The 18,009-nt window shown below is 42.3% G+C and overlaps 2 protein-coding genes across 5 annotated transcripts in view; both read left to right on the forward strand.

The window, feature by feature from the left end:
- The window catches only part of hopx (HOP homeobox), a 32,149-nt gene extending 30,580 nt beyond the window's left edge, over positions 1 to 1,569 (forward strand). For all 4 annotated transcript variants that reach the window (XM_052043272.1, XM_052043297.1, XM_052043280.1 and 1 more), the window contains exon 3: positions 1,124 to 1,569. In XM_052043272.1, the coding sequence (XP_051899232.1) occupies positions 1,124 to 1,201 (78 nt within the window). In that variant the 3' untranslated portion in view covers positions 1,202 to 1,569. The remainder of the gene's footprint in view (positions 1 to 1,123) is intronic.
- An 8,953-nt stretch (positions 1,570 to 10,522) lies between these two features.
- The window catches only part of LOC127584298 (rod cGMP-specific 3',5'-cyclic phosphodiesterase subunit beta-like), a 56,535-nt gene continuing 49,048 nt past the window's right edge, over positions 10,523 to 18,009 (forward strand). The window contains exon 1 of the mRNA XM_052040980.1: positions 10,523 to 10,987. Within this exon, the coding sequence (XP_051896940.1) occupies positions 10,523 to 10,987 (465 nt within the window). The remainder of the gene's footprint in view (positions 10,988 to 18,009) is intronic.

Below are 18,009 nucleotides of genomic sequence, written 5' to 3' on the forward strand. Positions count from 1 at the left end.
CCTCTCTAAAGCTTCTACATCCTTCCTATAATGAGGCGATTGTCTTTTTCCTTTTCTATTGCTAATCCTTATTCACACTTTGTGGTCTTTATCTTCCAAAAGGGCAGATATATTTGATTTTGGGGGGGCCCCTTTCCTCACTGGGTAATTCCTTATCTCAAACAGTAAGATCTGTTGGCGTCTGCAGAATTTGGATTCACCCATCAGTGGGTAGAGGAAGTCACTGGGAGACGATCGGCTGGTGTGGTGGGACCCACCCTGTAATTTTCCATCTGTGACTACCATGCTGTGACTGGAGACAAAATGTTTTGGTGGCTGCATGCCTTGAGTTTCCCCAAGGTGGGTGTGTCAGAACACTGTTGCACAAAATGCACATATTGAGAGACCTGTGAGAATAAAGCAAAAGTCCTGCAATAGTACGCTGATCCACTTGTTTGGCCAGGAAGGTGGAGCTTGTACTGAAAATCATGGAGCAGCAGACGGCAGCTGTAATAGCTGTTCAGAAAAGTTGAAACAAACTGGTTGGCTTTTGCTTAAACAAGTTTTTGGGAGTGTCTCTGGGTGTAACCACCCTTTCTCATCCTGTGAGAGACAGGAACTGTTTGAGTCTATGGTTCACTACAACAACCAAATGATGTGTACAGCTACTTCTAGCATTGTTACCTGTTTAATCCTATAAACCCATAACCTCAGCCAATGCTACACCGCATAGCGGTTAGTGTAATGCTATTACAGTGCCAGTGACCCTGGTTCAATTCCTGCCGCTGCCTGTAAGGAGTTTGTAGGTTCTCCCTGTGTCTGCATGGTTTTCCTCTGGGTGCTTCGGTTTCCTCCCACATTCCAAAGACGTACAGGTTAGGAGCTGTGGACATGCTGTGTTAGCACCAGAAGAATGGTGACACTTGCGGGCTGCTCCACCACATTCTTAGTAATGCAAAAAGACGTATTTCACTCCGTGTTTCGATGTAACATGTGACTAATAAATAAATATCTTAAGTGTTAGAATCTATTTCTGCAAATTTGAAAAATATTCTTCTACAGGAAATTGAATCTGATATTAATATGCTTAAATCTTGTCGATGACTGACAACCATATACTTGTCACTATTTTTGTATCTCTTAGCAATGGTTCAAGCAGCGCATTGCAAAGTGGAGAGAATCGGAAGGCTTTCCTCCAGAAAGTGGATCTGTCAAAGATTAAAAAAAACTGATAGACACAACCGGAAGCATCAAATGGAACCATTCGACGTATCAGCAAACCACTCCACCCTTTCACCACCTCCACTCAGCACGTGTCTCCTAGACCAGGGTGTGAGCAGAATGCTGCCTTTCACTAACTTTGGTTTATTGTGTGAATTTAAAAGTGTGTTTTGCATAGTCTGAGTCTCATTCTGGTAGAAGTGCCCATTTATAATATGCTAATCACAGTTTATAATGTTATTGTTTAGATAAATGAGTTTATGGGGTTTAAGTGCAATTAAATCATTTATCTGGGAGACATATAATATAATTTGAAATTGAGTACTGTAAGCCTTGCATTGTCTAAATAAAAATATCTACTGTTTTCAGTTCCTGAGTCTTTGGCCAGTCACAGGTTGCTGGTCACAAAACTTGCAACAGTGGGTGGTGGAGTTTCTGAGAGTTCCCTTGAAGATATGAGGCACTTGTGGCTTTTACAGTTCAGGGTGAAGTTCAAACGTGGCTGCATATGAAGATTTCATCGATGCATTTGTTGGTGTAACAGAGGATGCATACTGTTGAGGACTGATGCATGTTCTTGCTGTTTTCTATTTCTTGTATTCAAGCTTCCAGGACTAATCCAGCAGATGGGTGTGTGAGTAGGGGTCATGCTGCTGGGATTTGTTGCATCCCAGAATGGTTGGATTTGGGAATAGGAACATGGAGACCTTGTGGAACTTTCTTCTACTACTCCCTCCACATTGGAGCTTAACTCTCTATGGAAGCCAGAGCAGCTCCCATGGAAGTGAGAACTAATGTAGGGGGAAGAGGAGGTATGGTAACCTCCTGTGCCTGGTGTCCTCTGTCTATAAATCAGTAGGCATTGACAATGATGATGCTCAGCATTGCAGATTAACAGGATAAAGGTAAGAGTTGCAATAACCACCCTTTAAAATCTGATCTGAGTTTCTATAGCAAGCATGCAGACCAAATAGTGATGCTCCATATGTCTGGATTTGGGTTTCAGGATGATAGGAAATTTAATGAGATTTCAAATCTGAAGCAGGAGAATTTCCTTGGAATTTGAGTAGGTGATTTGTTTCCAGGAATAGGCTTTACTGCCAGCATTCAAGATTATAAGATTGAGATGAGTGAAGAGGAAGTGAATAAATATGTAGACTGGGTAGTGCAGGATGAGGGTTGAAATGGAAACCGGGTGGGTAATTGAGATTATAATTTGCTAGGCTGGAGGGTAGATAGTAACATGGAGTGCTTGCACAAATGGCCTGTCTGTGTACTTTCATGAGTGAAGTGCACTGATATGAGCTGAACAGAAGGGTGCACAGATGTGGGAGGTTACTCCTTGAACATTGAACTTATGATTGTGAGATTCTGGGTGGTGGCAGAGGTGAAGCTAACAGTTATTCCATGTTGCCTTGTTTGCAAAGGTCCCATGATCCCATTGCCTCTTGCTTGAGCTGATAAAACATCAAGACATCTTTTCACTGTATTACAGGGACAACATTTATCATTAATGTCCAGGTGAAACTACATTCCCCATTAAAGAAGCTGAAGAACTTGCAAACAACAAGAATATTGGTGTCTAGAGAAAAATGAAGAGACCTTCTATTATATAATGCTTTTCATTTTTGGGATTCTGAAGCTGGTGTACTTCTAAAGTGTATACACTGAAATATAAAGCACAGTTGCTAATTTTTACACATAAATGGAAATGTGACAACAGCTAACTTTTTTTTAGAGGAAATAGGCATTTATCACAATTTAAGTATTAATATAACAGCACTAAAATAGAATTGCTATGTTACAGACAGAACAACACTGCCCCCTCTTGAGTACTTGTGTATTGCAGTTTCCAGGAGCATAGGCCACACCCTCTCGGTGTACAGACATTGTGACCTGGGCATCCTCCCAGGTTTGTTGCTGTAAACACTCTGCTGTAATTTTTGGGAAATAGATCCGTAGAGTTCCATTTACAAAGCAGAGGTATTCTGTTGATACAACAAGATCCCCTTGCACTACACAATTGCTGATGTTTCAACTCCAGCTTTGTTAGGAGGATTATCATGGAAATTGCCACTGATAATGCAAAATATTTTGGAGGGTTGGGTTATTGAGAAGCTACCAATCAATTTGCTGAAGGGAGATTAGCTACTATTTCCTTGGATGCCTTCAACAGAAGAACTATGGGGGGTAGGGGAAAACATGCATTTATTATTTTCAATAGCATGGGTGATTTAACTTCAATTCCCTTTTTGTATCTTTTTGTTAACATAGGGACAGGCAATGTATGTTGGCCTTGCTAGCAATGTTCATTCTGAAAAATAAGCAAATATTCATTTTGAGATGTTTATTGACTATTTAATCGTGAGCATTGAAACATGTTTGAAATTTACAAAGCATTATTTAAAAAAAACAGGCAGTGGGTTCTGGGTTCGAGACCCGTTCTGGGTTCGAGACCCATCCTGGGCACCTGTGAACACAAAGCTAGTTGATACTCCTGTCTATTATTGAGGGACTGAGACTAAGGAGCTATTCTTTAGTCAAGATGCTAAATCAAGGTCCCACCTGCTCTCAGGTCAATGGAAAAGACTGCAATGGCATTATTAAGTTCAGGAAGTTATCCTTGATTTACTGGCCATTGCTTAGCTTTCATTCAACATTATTACAAATAGATGAGGGAGAGCTTGTTGTGCGTAAATAGGTTGCTGTGTTTTCCTACATTATGACATTTACAATGCTTCAGAAATGGTTCACTGATGATGAAATACCTTGGGCCATCTTTAAAGAAGTGCGAAAGGAACTATATAAATATGGCTTTTGTGTCACCATTGAATGTGTTGCATTACTAATCAATGTAAAAACCCTCTGTACTTTTCTGCATTTGATATCTTGCCAGACATGCACACAACCAAAATGGCTGGACACATGACTTCACACTGAAATCAGTACCTGCACAGAGCTTCTTCATGTAAGGTATCTAGAAGAAGGGGAATCCAGAATCTCATTACTAGACTAAATTGTGTTAAATAAAAATCAGTCATGCTTAGATCAGTGCTACCCATCGTGCCTGTGTTTCGTTGAAAAACCTTTCTTATACTCCCACTTCTCCCTTGTAGAATCAAAGATTGAGTATGGAAATTAAGGGGCTCTGGAGGTTGGGGTTCTGGCAGTGGAAGACATGGCTACCAATGGTGCAGTGATTACATTTAAGCAGGGTCAAGAAACCAGAATTTAGAGGAGATTATAGGAATAATTACATCAGGACTTAAAAGCATTTCAATCTGAGAAGCATAGTTTTTGATAATTGGAATAAAACACTGATTTTTCAGATATGTGGTAATAACTTTGAAGTTTTTTTTTCTTTCAACTGCACTATTTCAGAACTAGATGAAATATTCCACTTGTGGCCCAACTAGTGTTTCATAAAGACTCAATATAATCTCCCTGTTTTTGTGTCATTGTATGAAACCCAGGATTCCAAATGCCATACTAACCCCTTCCACTTTCCTGTACAGATACTGTATAACTAAGCCCATTTCTTCCTCTATATCCTATAGATCTGTGCCTTTCAGCACACTGTTTCCTTAAGGAGTTGTAGTTCCACCAGTTAAAATCTAGATTTAATTGGCAGTACTCTATACAGCAGATGTTCTGATTTTCTTCTGTGATTTAAGATGTGTGAATTCATAAAGTTAAAATGTGAATAAAACCTAACAAAAGTTTATTCTCAATGAAAATGACAGAACATATTTTGTCTTTGTGTCATATCTATTTAAGTTATATTCTCTGCAAAAGAAAATGTAAGAGACAATTTATACTAATGTTGTAGCATTATTATAGCTAGTTTTATTATCTTTAGGTTTCCCCACTTTTTGCCTACCTCAACTTTTTCATTACTATTGTCGAAGAGCATAAAATTATATCCAGCATCCAACTCCATTGATTGTGTTATGATACTTCTATTTAGTTAGATTCTGTACAAGGGTAAAATTATACAGATGTAGCCTGTATAAATAAATAAGAGGGGAGGGGGCGAGAAGCACTGTGATGCTGCAGGTGGTGCATTTATCTCCCACCTCCAAAGACCCAGGTTTGATTCTGACCTGCAGTGCTATCTGTGTGGTGTTTGCATGTTCTTCCTGTGACTGTGTAGGTTTCCCCCTGGTGCTCCAGTTTCCTGCCACCTTGCAAAAAAGCGATAATTGGCCACTGTAAATTACCCCTAGTGTGGTTGGTGGTGGGAGAATGGGTGGGGTGCTGGTGTTAATAGGCATATATGACAGAGAATGGACTACAGGGAAATAAGAGGGGGGGATGGGATTGGTGGGATTATTTCAAGTGCTGGCATAGACTGAATGAGCCAGATGGCATGTGAGAAAATATGAGAAATAACTGGCAATCCTTAACACTCCATAAGCACAGTGAATATCTGCGGAGCAACGTGAGCTCTCAGATTACAGATCATCCATGATCCATTACAATGGCTTAAGGAGTTGTTTGGCCTATTTCTGTTCCTTATCTGGTAAAATAGCGGAGGGAGGATGCTTCAAGGTTTCCAAGATGTCATTCCCTGAAAGGAAAATGCTTCTGCATTTTGTGGTGCCTCAAATGATCCATGTTGCACAGGTCTGCAGCCTAGTTAGAAACTGGACTGGATTTCAACCAGTAAATCGGTGGCATTCTTTATGTTGCATTGTCAGATTCCTAAGTGCCATCAACAGTGGTGTTTGATCTGCAGCAGAGCATCATCGTATCAGAGGAGGGTATTTCTGCAGACTACAGTACCACAATATTCACTGTGTAGTACATGTCAATAAATATATTTCACCATGAATGTATTGTGTGCAGCATGCATTCTGAGGTTCAAATAAACCAGACTCAGCTTTCTGAGCTCTCTGAGCATCACTCTGCATATTATTGCACCAGTGTACAGGAACCTTCAGGAATTTAGATTATACGAGTAATGAGATGGAAAGGAATTTAAGCCTACAGAAGTAGCAAGTTATTAAATGTACTGAGTGATGGTAGTGTGCGTGTGAAAGCTCACATTCAGTCACGGTAGTTTCAAGATGTAGACTTAAAGTGATAGAACTTGAGATCAGGCTTCAGCACAGGACTAACGAATAGGGTAGGTAGATTGCTGTCCAAGGTGGTGCCGGAATGTGGCGACTCGTTGCAAGCTACTCTCTACAGGTCTACTCATTACCCTTACTATAATTGTTCTACACTTTTGAACTTAAATTCTACACTTTACTCTGTACTATTATTGTTTTTACCTGTACTACCTCAATACACTCTGTACTAACTCAATGTAACTGCACTGTGTAATGAATTGACCTGTATGATTGATATGCAAGACAAGCTTTTCACTGTACCTCGGTACAAGTGACAATAATAAACCAATACCAAGCAGGGATGGTGCAAAGTGACAGTTCAGAACCAAGCTGACTAGCAGGAGCCTTGTCACTTATAACAGTGTAAGAGCACACAGCCTCAGTGTGTAAATCTGACCCCTGAGCCAGAATAACATAAACCAAATTGAATGTGGATAAAGAAAGCCAACACTATCAACTAGAAGCTGATTTATCAGTACATACAGTGAAAGAGGCACTAAAGAAGTAAAGCATGCAAGGCAGATCAAGTCTAACTTTAAAGTACTGAGTTGCAGATTTCCTTTTGAGGTTAAGTTAGACAGCAGACTCCACCATGGGATATATTTCTGCACGAATGAGGATGTACAGAAGACATCTGAGTCTCGTTCAATCATATCTGAAAGGGAGACTGGAAAAGTCAAACATGATGACCATATTTTGAAGAGGTTCATAATGCTTGATAAGGTCGATGTGCTAACACCACCAGCAGGTCAAAGATGAGAAAATGGGACTGGACAGATTGTAGTGATTTATGCTTCCAAGTTTTGTCTCTTATGACTGAGACATTCAGAATATTTCATGTAGATCACTTGATACAAAGTTCCTGGGATATCACACTAAGAAAGAGTGTTTGAATATGCTCCTTCAGTTAGTCCTGCAGTTTTGAATCTGTAGACTGGCACAGATTAGAATCAAGACAAACCATTGCTGAGGCCAGAGGTGGATGCTGCAGCAATAACTTCTGTTGAGTTTCCAAGATCAAATCAAGCAACACCAGCACAGTTAAAGATCAAGAAGAATTTGAAACTCTGTAAATCAGCCAATGTTGTCAAACTAACTTCACTCTTTTTTTAAAGGGCAAAGCAATATAGTATATGTAAGCAAGTGTGGCATCAGTGAATGATGTATTTGATCATGTCTGTATCATTGAGTGTGCACAGTGGGACTTCAAATAAATCAGAAGCACCTCTAGAGGTCTGCGTCTTTCTCTTGTGTTACTCGAGCAGAGAACAGAAATCCGCAAGGACATACACATTACACGGTAATGAAGGAAGGAGGCTGGAATAAATAATAGCAATTGTTTAGACACCTTGTTCTCATGCAAATAAAATAGTCATTCTACACCTGTAGTGAAAGAATTTGTGTCACATTCATAATCAACGCTGCCTTCTGCTGCTTTGACAATGTTGTCCACCACTTCCACTGGTACTGATGCTCTTCTCCACATCTTTGTAACCTGAGGATGCACTGTAATGCTGGCTGCCGATCTGCAGACTGCTGCAAAATGCCACAACTTCTTCAGTCCTCTTGTCACTGGTCATCTGATTGTCAACGCATCCAGTCTCCGCCGTGCACACATCTCTTGACGTTAAACCGAGCCGCCAGGGAAATCCAACACAGCCTCCAGTTACCAAAACTAATCACTGATGCATTTGGGTCAGGGAAACCCTGTCGGTTTGGCCATCAATGTCCTTGGGGTGCTGAGCCCATGTAAGTCTCTCAAATACTTCAGGAGACAACATGAGTGGCATTGATCCATTGCAAGAGTGAGTGTGAAGAGTTGCTAGACTTGCAGAATTATAGTTATGAGGATTGCTTACTTTGGATTAAGCAAAACTGAGGGAAAGACTGAAGTGAAGTTGTCAGAGGCCGAGACAGAATGAGCTGACAGGCCCTATTTCCTGCACCACATCCTTCTCAACATTCATTGTACAATTTATTCGGTACATTCTCTTACAAGGCATCAATGTCCTTAAACGATGCAACTGCGAAGCACTTGAGAGACTGTTACATAGGCTCAGCCCTCCAGTGTCCACTGGCGGCAGGACCTCAGGTAGTGGTGTGGTCCTTCCCCACAGACCCTCTGTGGTGGCTGCACTGCGCCTCAGTTCATCCATCAGCATGCAGTCCTGCGCCTCGGAATGTGCCAGTCGGCAGCACTCGCTCGCAGCAGGTACCTCCTTGCACTGGAAGACCAACACGTCTGGGCAGATCAAAGTCTGCCTTTTATTGAGTTGATGAGCTCTCGGCAGCAGTTGATGTTCGCCCCACTGTGTGTCCCTGGGGTCACCCGAGTCCTCTGTTACACTGCTGCTCAGGGTGAACCTGAGGGAGACCTTCTTTGCAAACCCACTGTCCATGAAGTGGGGCACGAGCATCTCATCCTTGCTGCAGCCATGCCAAGGTGGCAGGAGCATGCAGGAAGGTCTGAGGAGAAGGGCCCCTCTCACTGCCAGCCAAGAGACAGCTTGGTGCTTGCCTGTGAGTAAAAATGCAGTTGGTCTTTCTTAACATTCATACTGTCATCAAATCAATACATTAACTTGGCCATCAAGCCAATACATTCCACTTATAATGCATCAAAGTCTTTCCTCTTTCTATGTTTCTAGGGCAAGCACGGTAGTGTAGCGGTTAGTGTAACGCTTTACAGCACCAGCGACCTGGGTTCAATTCTGGCCGCTGTCTGTAAGGAGTTTGTACGTTTTCCCTGTGTCTGCGTAGGTTTCCTCCGGGTGCTCCGGTTTCCTCCCACATTCCAAAGACATGTGGGTTAGGAAGTTGTGGGCATGCTATGTTGGTGCCGGAAGCGTGGTGACACTTGTGGGCTGCCCCCAGAACATCCTACACTAAAGATGCATTTCACTGTGTGTTTTGATGTACATGTGACTAATAAAGATATCTTGTCTTATCTTTCAGCATTACACCCTAGAAGTACTAGGACCTTGCACCTCATTGTCTGCCTGCACTGCACTTTCTCTGTAGCTGTAACACCTTATTCTGCATTCTGTCAGTGTTTTCCCTTGTACTACCTCAATGTACTGATGTAATGAAATGATCTGTATGGATGGCATGCAAAACAAAGTTTTTCACTGTACCTCGATACATGTGACAATATTGAACTAGTTTACCAATTTATCAAGTGCTTGAGAGACTGACTACCTGGGTTTATGTCTGAAGTTTGCTTTGTGATAATTGAGCGATGTAGCAGGTGTACAGTCTGAATTGTTGAGACTTCCAGTGATGTGCATACTCTCTCATTTAGGGTTGTTCCAGCTACCCTGTACCCTCCTCATTGTCTAAAATCGTGCATTAATACAGCAATGAGCGCGAGCCTCACAATCTACCTTGTTTGACCTTGCACCTTATTGTCTACCTGCAATGCATTTCCCTGTAGCAGTGACATGTTACTCTGTATTCTGTTATTGTTTTTACCCTGTACTACCTCTGTGCACTCTGTACTACCTCAATGCACTGTGTAATGAATTGATCTGTACGAACCGTATGCAAGACAAGTTTCTCACCATACCTCAGTACAAGTGGCAATAATAAACCAATACCAATACCTTGGTGCAAAACACACACTGGCGTGCAGGTACGTAGGAAAACCAACAAATTCAATAAATAGCACCGTGTATTCCTGCTCTTAAATCATCCCCTTAGCGCTGCAGTGAGAGAGAGAAAAGCTGGGGAGTGGTTAGATCCTTGTTTGTAATCTCCTAGTATAGAAATAACCTCTCTGGCAATAGAGATTATGTCTAACAGGAGTGAGGAGAACTTGCTTTACAGACTATATTGGGAAATGCCAAAAGGTATCATCAACAGGCTGTAGAGATATTTTGATCGTTCACTCACACTCCTATTGACGCAACATAACAGCTGGAATTAGTTCACTAGAAAGGATGTTCCCTACTTATAATTCAGGTAAGAGATGTAAGCAGTACTGGCTGTTACTGTATCACATGACACCTGAGACAATTTACACGCGCAACAGTTCACCTTCAACAGCATTAGGACAATACTTGCTGAGGGCAGTGAAACAAGACTAAAGCACCTTCTGTGCTTTCACAAGCATTGCAATGAGCTAGACCTGGTGCAGAGATTGTGCACCCGGCGTCAGTGTCACCTGAATTTATCCGGCAGAACCCTCAGGCAGACAGAAGTCACCAAAAATGAACAAGGAAGATGTGGCGAAGTTCCTGGACGCTAATCCTGCATTCACCAAGCAGTACTTCGAGAAGAAACTGCGCCCAGAAGTCATCGCTCAGATCCTGCCTAAGATGAGCTCTACTACTGATATCACAACGTTCAAGGAAATAAGCCAAGTGGAAGAGGCAGAAATTCTCTTCGATCTTATCCGGGATATGCAGGAGAGCATAAACATGGAAAAGGTGGTGTTCAAAACTTTAAGGAGGGTCAGTTCTCTGATCCACGCCGATCGAATGAGTCTCTTCATGTACCGGCAAAGGAACGGCATTGGGGAACTAGCCACAAGGCTGTTCAACATCCACAAGGACGCTGAGATGGAAGATTGTTTCGTTCATCCAGAGCATGAGATTGTCTTTCCTCTGGACATGGGCATTGTAGGGAATGTTGCCCAGACCAAGAAAACTGTAAACATCCCTAATGTGGCTGAGGTAGGTCTGAGAATGTGGGAGCAAAGTCAATATCTGAAAGAAAGGCTTTGGCAGTTTATAGTTTGCGGAGACTGGTGCTTTTGGCCGACAGAACCAGTTGATTAATAGGATTATCTGGCTCAGTCTGGGAGGTTGAATTAAGATTTAAGTCACTTCACTGATATTGTATCTAAATTTGAGGAAATAAAGGGAAAGGAATTCAAGTTCAAGTTTATTGCCCAGGGTATAAATGCCATGAAAATTAGTTTTTGGCAGTGTCAACGCCGTACTCGTACTTGCAAATAGATAATGAAATAACTATAAAGGTAATATAAATATATAAAGGAATATTTTCATACTTGCAAATTTGTATATGTATACATTTTGCATTTATACGATTCTGTACACATTTATACACAAATTAAGATAAATGACCTAACCCTGATGCTGGAACATGATAGCAAGAGCATATTTTAAACTGACTAACTTTAATGAAAATCTTCTGGGCCTCTTCATCAACAATCTGCATCTGTAAGGCCCCTTCAATGTAGGGGGTTAACCAGGCAATGTGCAGTTTGCGTCGCTTGTTGTAAAAAAAAGTGTTTAAAGATCAGTCAAATCCTCTTGGTGTAATCCAGTGACCTGGTTATCATATCTGGGATTAACTTATCAGTTTAAATCTTATTAATTCTATTCAGTTTGGATAGACTAAGGTCAGTTCCTCCGACGGAGAGAGTGCTTGGATGTAACTTGCACTCTATTGTGAGTATACTGGTTTTCTTTCATCGTTTTAACTCTGGACATCTTGAGAACGTGCATTTGAAGTCGTGCGCTAAAATTCTACAAGTGGGTCCCCTGTGCCAATTTTGCGCGGGGCCAGAGGATTGAATATCTTCCCGACATAAGGTGAAATGCATCGTGTGTCCAAACCTGGTAAATCCGGGTGTTTTGTGTGGTTATGCGCAGAAATTGCAGATTACTTGTGAAAAACGCCAGCTTCAAAATACAACATTCTCCCACGGCAGAAACACTTAAAGCAATGCCTCCCAACAGGAGCCACCACTTCAAGCAGTGGAATGGCAGGTGAGGCGCCAGGAGTCTTTCACGCTTCCTGCACAAGGAAGTTCTGACTGCATTTAGCAATCGATTTTCCACACCCAACTTATTATACAGCACCTAAAATCTGTGCCTTATTGGCCCTGTGTATTTTACATCACACACATAGATGAGCCCCGACTTCCCATGTCCCAGAAAGCGTTTACATGAATTAAATCTGTGTAAGGAGCAGCAGGTCATTTTCCAGCTATTATCCCAGCTATTGGACCTAACCTCACACCTCAGACCTCCCTGCCTTCAGTAGGTGGCAGGATGACACTCAATCTCAGGATCTATCCCTTGGTATTCACTGGAAGGTTAGCAGAAAGCAAAATACTGCCATTTTCTGGAACCTACTTAGGAGAACTCCAGAGAGATTCATGACAGAGAGGTAACTTCTTCACACAGAGGGTGGTGCATACATGGAACCAGCTGCCAGGGGAAGTGGTTGAGGCAGGTACAATAACAACATTTAAATGACACTTGGACAGGGATGTGGATAAGGAGGATTTAGAGGGATTTGGGCCAAACATGGGCAAATGATACTAGCTTCGATGGGAAACTTAGTTGGCATGGACAAGTTGGGCCAAAGGGCCTGTTTCCATGGTGTATGACTCCATGGCTCCATGACAGAAGTACCAGAAAATACTTGTTAAACTATAAAAGAACAAACACTTGGTGTCCAAATATTATAATCTTTTATTAGCATTCTCAGATTCTGATGACATATAAGAAGGCCATTCAGCCCACCAAGTTTACGTTGGCTCGTGGAGCTTTCCCATTAATGCCACTCCGCCATTTATTTCCCTGTAACCTGTTCGCCAATTGATTTTAAGCTCACTAACCTTAGATTTACTCAATCTTCCTTGGTTTGATCCTGTATAATGATGTACAATTTATTACCATAGGACTATCCATCTCTTCCAAACTTTTGTGTTCCTTGTTTACCTTCTGATGCCCCATCTCCTGGTCCACACTGCAATCCATTGCCCAAACAAATTGGTTCAAACTCTCCCACACCATACTGATGAACACGGCACAGAAGACACAGAGCCCAACTTTGTTCAGGTGCAACCCATGTGTCTTGTGCATGTTGCGTTTCCCTCAGAACCAGTCCTGATGCCCCAGGGATTCAAAAACATCCCTCTGGCACCATCTCTTCAGCCACAGTCACATCCATTATCATTCTATATCTGTACTCCCCAACATGTGGGACCAATAGGAATCCAGAGATCTGAGGTCCTGCTTCTTAAAGTGTTCCAAGCTCCCTCAAACCTGTCTGTAAGAACTCATCCCTCTTCCTATAGTATGTCACTGGCGCCAATATGGAACACAATCCTTGGCTGTTCATCCCCCCTTCCTCCAAATAATCCTCATTTAGAAACAATTGAGCTAATGAATAATTACACATTTTGGAATCAGTTACTGAAGGTGAAAAATGTAATTATTTTCCCTTCATGTTCAAAAAAACCTGTTAGGCAAACCCATTATGCAACAAATTAAGTGAATGCAATGGCTTATTCATCCTCATGGCCTCCAGCTTTTTGGAGGCAAGCTGACTAGGTTACAGTAAAGTGAGTAGGAACATACTTGGACCCTTTTAATCCCATCATTCATAAATTGCACATAAAAGTTGACTTGAATTTTAAAGGCAATTCACATATTTCCAATGGAAGCTCTACCCATCTGGAAGTTAGTCCAGGCACCCTACAGTGTGATTCACCTGAGTACAGGTGTTATTTCTGTGACATCATTTACCCTGGTGATGTCATAAACATAAACAAAGCTCATTTTCCTGATTAACGTCTAAAATTTGTGCAATCGGTAATCAGTTTATTATTGTCACATGTATCGACGTAGAGTGAAAAACTTTGTTTTGCGTGCCATCCATACAGATCATTCCAAACACGTCCATTGAGGTAGTACAAAGGGAAAAGCAATAACTGAACACAGAATACAGTTACAGAGATAGTGTAGTGCAGGTAGACAATAAGGTGTAAGGGCCAAGATGAAGTAGATAGAGAGATCAAGAGTTCATCCTTATCATACATGAAGTATTGGTATTAGTTTATTATTGTCACGTACAGAGGTACAGTGAAAAATTTGTCTTGCATACCGATCGTACAGGTCAATTCATGACAGAGTGCAGTTACATTGAGTTAGTACAAAGTGCATTGAGGTAGTACAGGTAAAAACAATAACAGTACAGAGTAAAGTGTCACAGCTACAGAGAAAGTGCAGTGCAATAAGGTGCAAGGTCACAACAAGGTAGATCGTGAGGTCAGAGTCCATCTCATCGTATAAGGGAACCATTCAATAGTCTTATCACAGTGGGATAGAAGCTATCCTTAAGCTTGGTGGTACCTGCCCTCAGGCTCCTATATCTTCTACCTGATGGAAGAGGAGAGAAGAGAGAATGACCCAGGTGGGTGGGGTCTTTGATTATTCTAACTGCTTCAGCGAGAGGTAAAGACAGAGTCCAAGGAGGGGAGGCTGGTGTCCGTGATGCGCTGGACTGTGTCCACAACTCTCTGCAGAGTTCATTCCAGAGTCTTCTAACAGGGGGATAGAAGCTTTCTTTGAGCCTGGTGGTGCATGTTTTCAAGCTTTTGTATCTTCTGCCTGATGGAAGGGGGGAGAAGACAGAATGTCCGGCGTGTGAGGAGTCTTTGATTATGTTGGCTGCTTTCTTGAGGCAGCGGGAAGTGTAGACAGGGTCAATGGAGGGGAGGCTAATTTTCATGATAGGCTGGGCTGTGTCCACAACTCTCTGCAGTTTCTTGAAGTCCTGGGCAGAGCAGTTGCCATACCAAGCTGTGAGAGAGAATAATGTGCAACCTATGACCTGCATTTTTCACTCAAGTAAGTCAAGGAGCAAACCACACACAGCTAACTATTTGTGAATTAAAGCAACTCCACTGGGTCATTGATACTTTGCTCCCTCATTGCCTGACTGATCTTTGATCTATTTGAGCAGCAGATCAGTCCTCCATGTGTGATGGCCTCCAGCAGCTTGCTGCTGGAAAATTCATTGTTCTGATCTCCACCCGAATTATGAGCCTGTTTCTCACAGTGATGGGACCATTCACTGTATAGGAATGAATATTTTGATGGGAGGGGTCATTGGGAGGTGGGAGGAGAGGGAGATTGGGTGGGCCCAGACACGTGTCTCCACCCCCTGTGTATTTCTTCTCTTCTTGGCAGCTGTATGCGCAATCCCTGTGTGAGTGTACTTTAAGGTGCTGACATGCTTTCCAGTGGTCAGTGTGAGAATAATGCAACAGCATAAACAATCTGCTGGAGGAACTCAGCGGGTTGAGCAGCATCTGTGGGGGGAAAGGAATTGTCAACGTTTCAGGTTGAACCCCAATGCTTCCCCCTCCACAGATGCTGCTCGACCCGTTGAGTTCCTCCAGCAGATTGTTTGCTGCTCCAGATTCCAGCATCTGCAGTCTCTTGTGTCTCCAATAATGCAGCAGCGTCTGAATCTGCATACTGCTGCTATCAGGAGTCATGCAGCCAGTGTTCTAATGCAGCAATTGCAGGAAACATCCACACCAGCAATATTTGATGCAGGTCACACAATTAGACATTAGGGCTAAACTCAGCATTCCTTAAAGCATCAGGCATGGTTGCAATCCATTTCTTGCCCATCAGTCTAAGCTCTGTAGTAGAACTCAAAAATAATTTCAAAACAATTGATTTGTTCGTGTCACATTCAACATTTAGTTATTTCTATTTAAATCCAATGTGTATGACTTTATGAAAGGAAAATCAGTTTGCTAAATCTGTTCAGAAATTTTAGAACATAGAACATAGAACAGTACAGCATAGGAACAGGCCCTTCGGTCCACAATGTTGTGCCGAACCAATTACAAATGCCCAACTAAACTAATCCCTTCTGCCTACACAATGTCCATATTCTACTATTTCCCTCACATTCATGTGCCTGTCTAAGAGCTTCCTGAATGCCTCTATCATATTAGCCTCCACCACCACCGCTAGCAGTGCATTCCAGGCAACCACCGCTCTCTGTGTAAAACACTTGCCCTGCACATCTCCTTTGAACTTACCCCATCACATTAAATGCATGCCCTCTGGTATTAGACATTTCAACCCTGGGGAAAAGATATCAGCTATCTATCTATGCCTCTCATAATCTTATAAACCTCTATCAGATCTCCCCTCAGCCTCTGCCGCTCCAGAGAAGACAACCCAAGTTTGTCCAATCTCTCCTCATAGCACATGCCCTCTAATCCAGGCAGCATCTTGGTAAACCTCTTTTGCACCCTCTCCAAAGCCTCCACATCCTTCCTATAATGGGACGACCGGAACTGAATGCAATACTCCGGATGCGGCCTAACTAAAGTTTTATAAAGCTGCAGCTTAACTTTCTGACTCTCGAACTCAATGCCTCGACTAATTTTGAGGCTCCAACTAATGGGAAAAATAAGGGGATGTAACATATTTTGAATTTAAAAAAAAATCATCGGATAATTTTCAACATAAAATTGGATGTAATTTGGTAACATGGATAAAGGATCGTTAATGGACTGAGAAGAGGAATAAATGGGTCACTTCTGAGTTGGCAGCTTGTGACGAGTATATTGTTAGAAGGATCTGTGATTTTTCCTTAGTTATTTGTGATTTATATCATTGACTTGAAAGAAGGAACAAGGGCTAACCTATCAACATTTGCTAATGATACAAACTTAGGTAGGAAAGTAAGGTGTAAAGAGACAGAAGAAATGGCAAAGAGATATAGGAAAACTAAATGAATACAGGTCATCTTCAGATTACGAATGCCCAATTTATGTAAGATAAGATAAGATATTTATTTATTAGTCACATGTACATCAAAACACACAGTGAAATGCGTCTTTTTGCATCACTGAGAATGTGCTGGGGGCAGCCTGCAAGTGTCGCCACTCTTCTGGCACCAACATAGCGTGCCCACAACTTCCTAACCCGTATCTCTTTGGAATGTGGGAGGAAACCGGAGCACCTGGAACCAACCCACGCAGTCACAGGGAGAACGTACAAACTCCTTACAGACAGGGGCGGAAATTGAACCCAGGTCGCTGGTGCTGTAATAGTGTCATGCTAACTGCTATGCTACCATGCCGCCCTCCTGTACATACAACTGGGCATTTGGGTGACCAGTGGGGTGGTTTTTCTGGATGCTGAGAGGCTACAGGCATATACTGCTGAGTGGGAACGGGGCATTTCCATGTGCCTTTTCTCCCCATCCACCTACCCACCCCTCCCAAGCCGCATCATCCGAGCTGAGCAGAGCCGGGAGCGCTGAGCATACTCACTCGCTCACTCACTGAATCAGTGAGGCCAGCTCCTTCCGCGCCTGCTCATTCTCCCATCACAGCTGTTGCTGTGATCCTCTCCCACACACAGTTGTTGTTTGTTTCTGACTTAACGAACTGTTCAGGATATGAATAGCTCTCAGGAACAGAACCCTGTTGTCACTTGGGGAGAACCTGTATGAAAAGAATGCAGCAGTTGGAATATTATGCAGGGATATGTGATGTTCCCCATGTCCATAGGATAAAAGTGAAAGGGAGAATGTCCTTCAAAAGTTGTGAGATTGGGAAGTGGTAACTTTTCCTGTGTGTCCTTGTACTCCATTTGCTGTGTTAACAGGCAGATACACAAGAAACAGAAGAACAGAAGTAAATAGGAACAGGAGAAGGGTACCTGCCCTACCATTTAGAACATAGAAGAATACAGCACAGAACAGGCCCTTCCGCCCACAATGTTGGGCCAACATAGCTAATCCCTCCTACCTACAGAATGCCCATATCCTTCTCGTATATTCCCATATATGATCATGGCTGATCTGACCCATGTCTCAGCTCCTCATTTGTATGTTCAATTCCTCCAAGCCCTCAATTCCCCAATCTAACAGAAAATTACCTACTTCCTTTTTAAATAAT

Source organism: Pristis pectinata, chromosome 2 (genome assembly GCF_009764475.1).
Source record: "Pristis pectinata isolate sPriPec2 chromosome 2, sPriPec2.1.pri, whole genome shotgun sequence".
NCBI lineage: Eukaryota > Metazoa > Chordata > Chondrichthyes > Rhinopristiformes > Pristidae > Pristis > Pristis pectinata.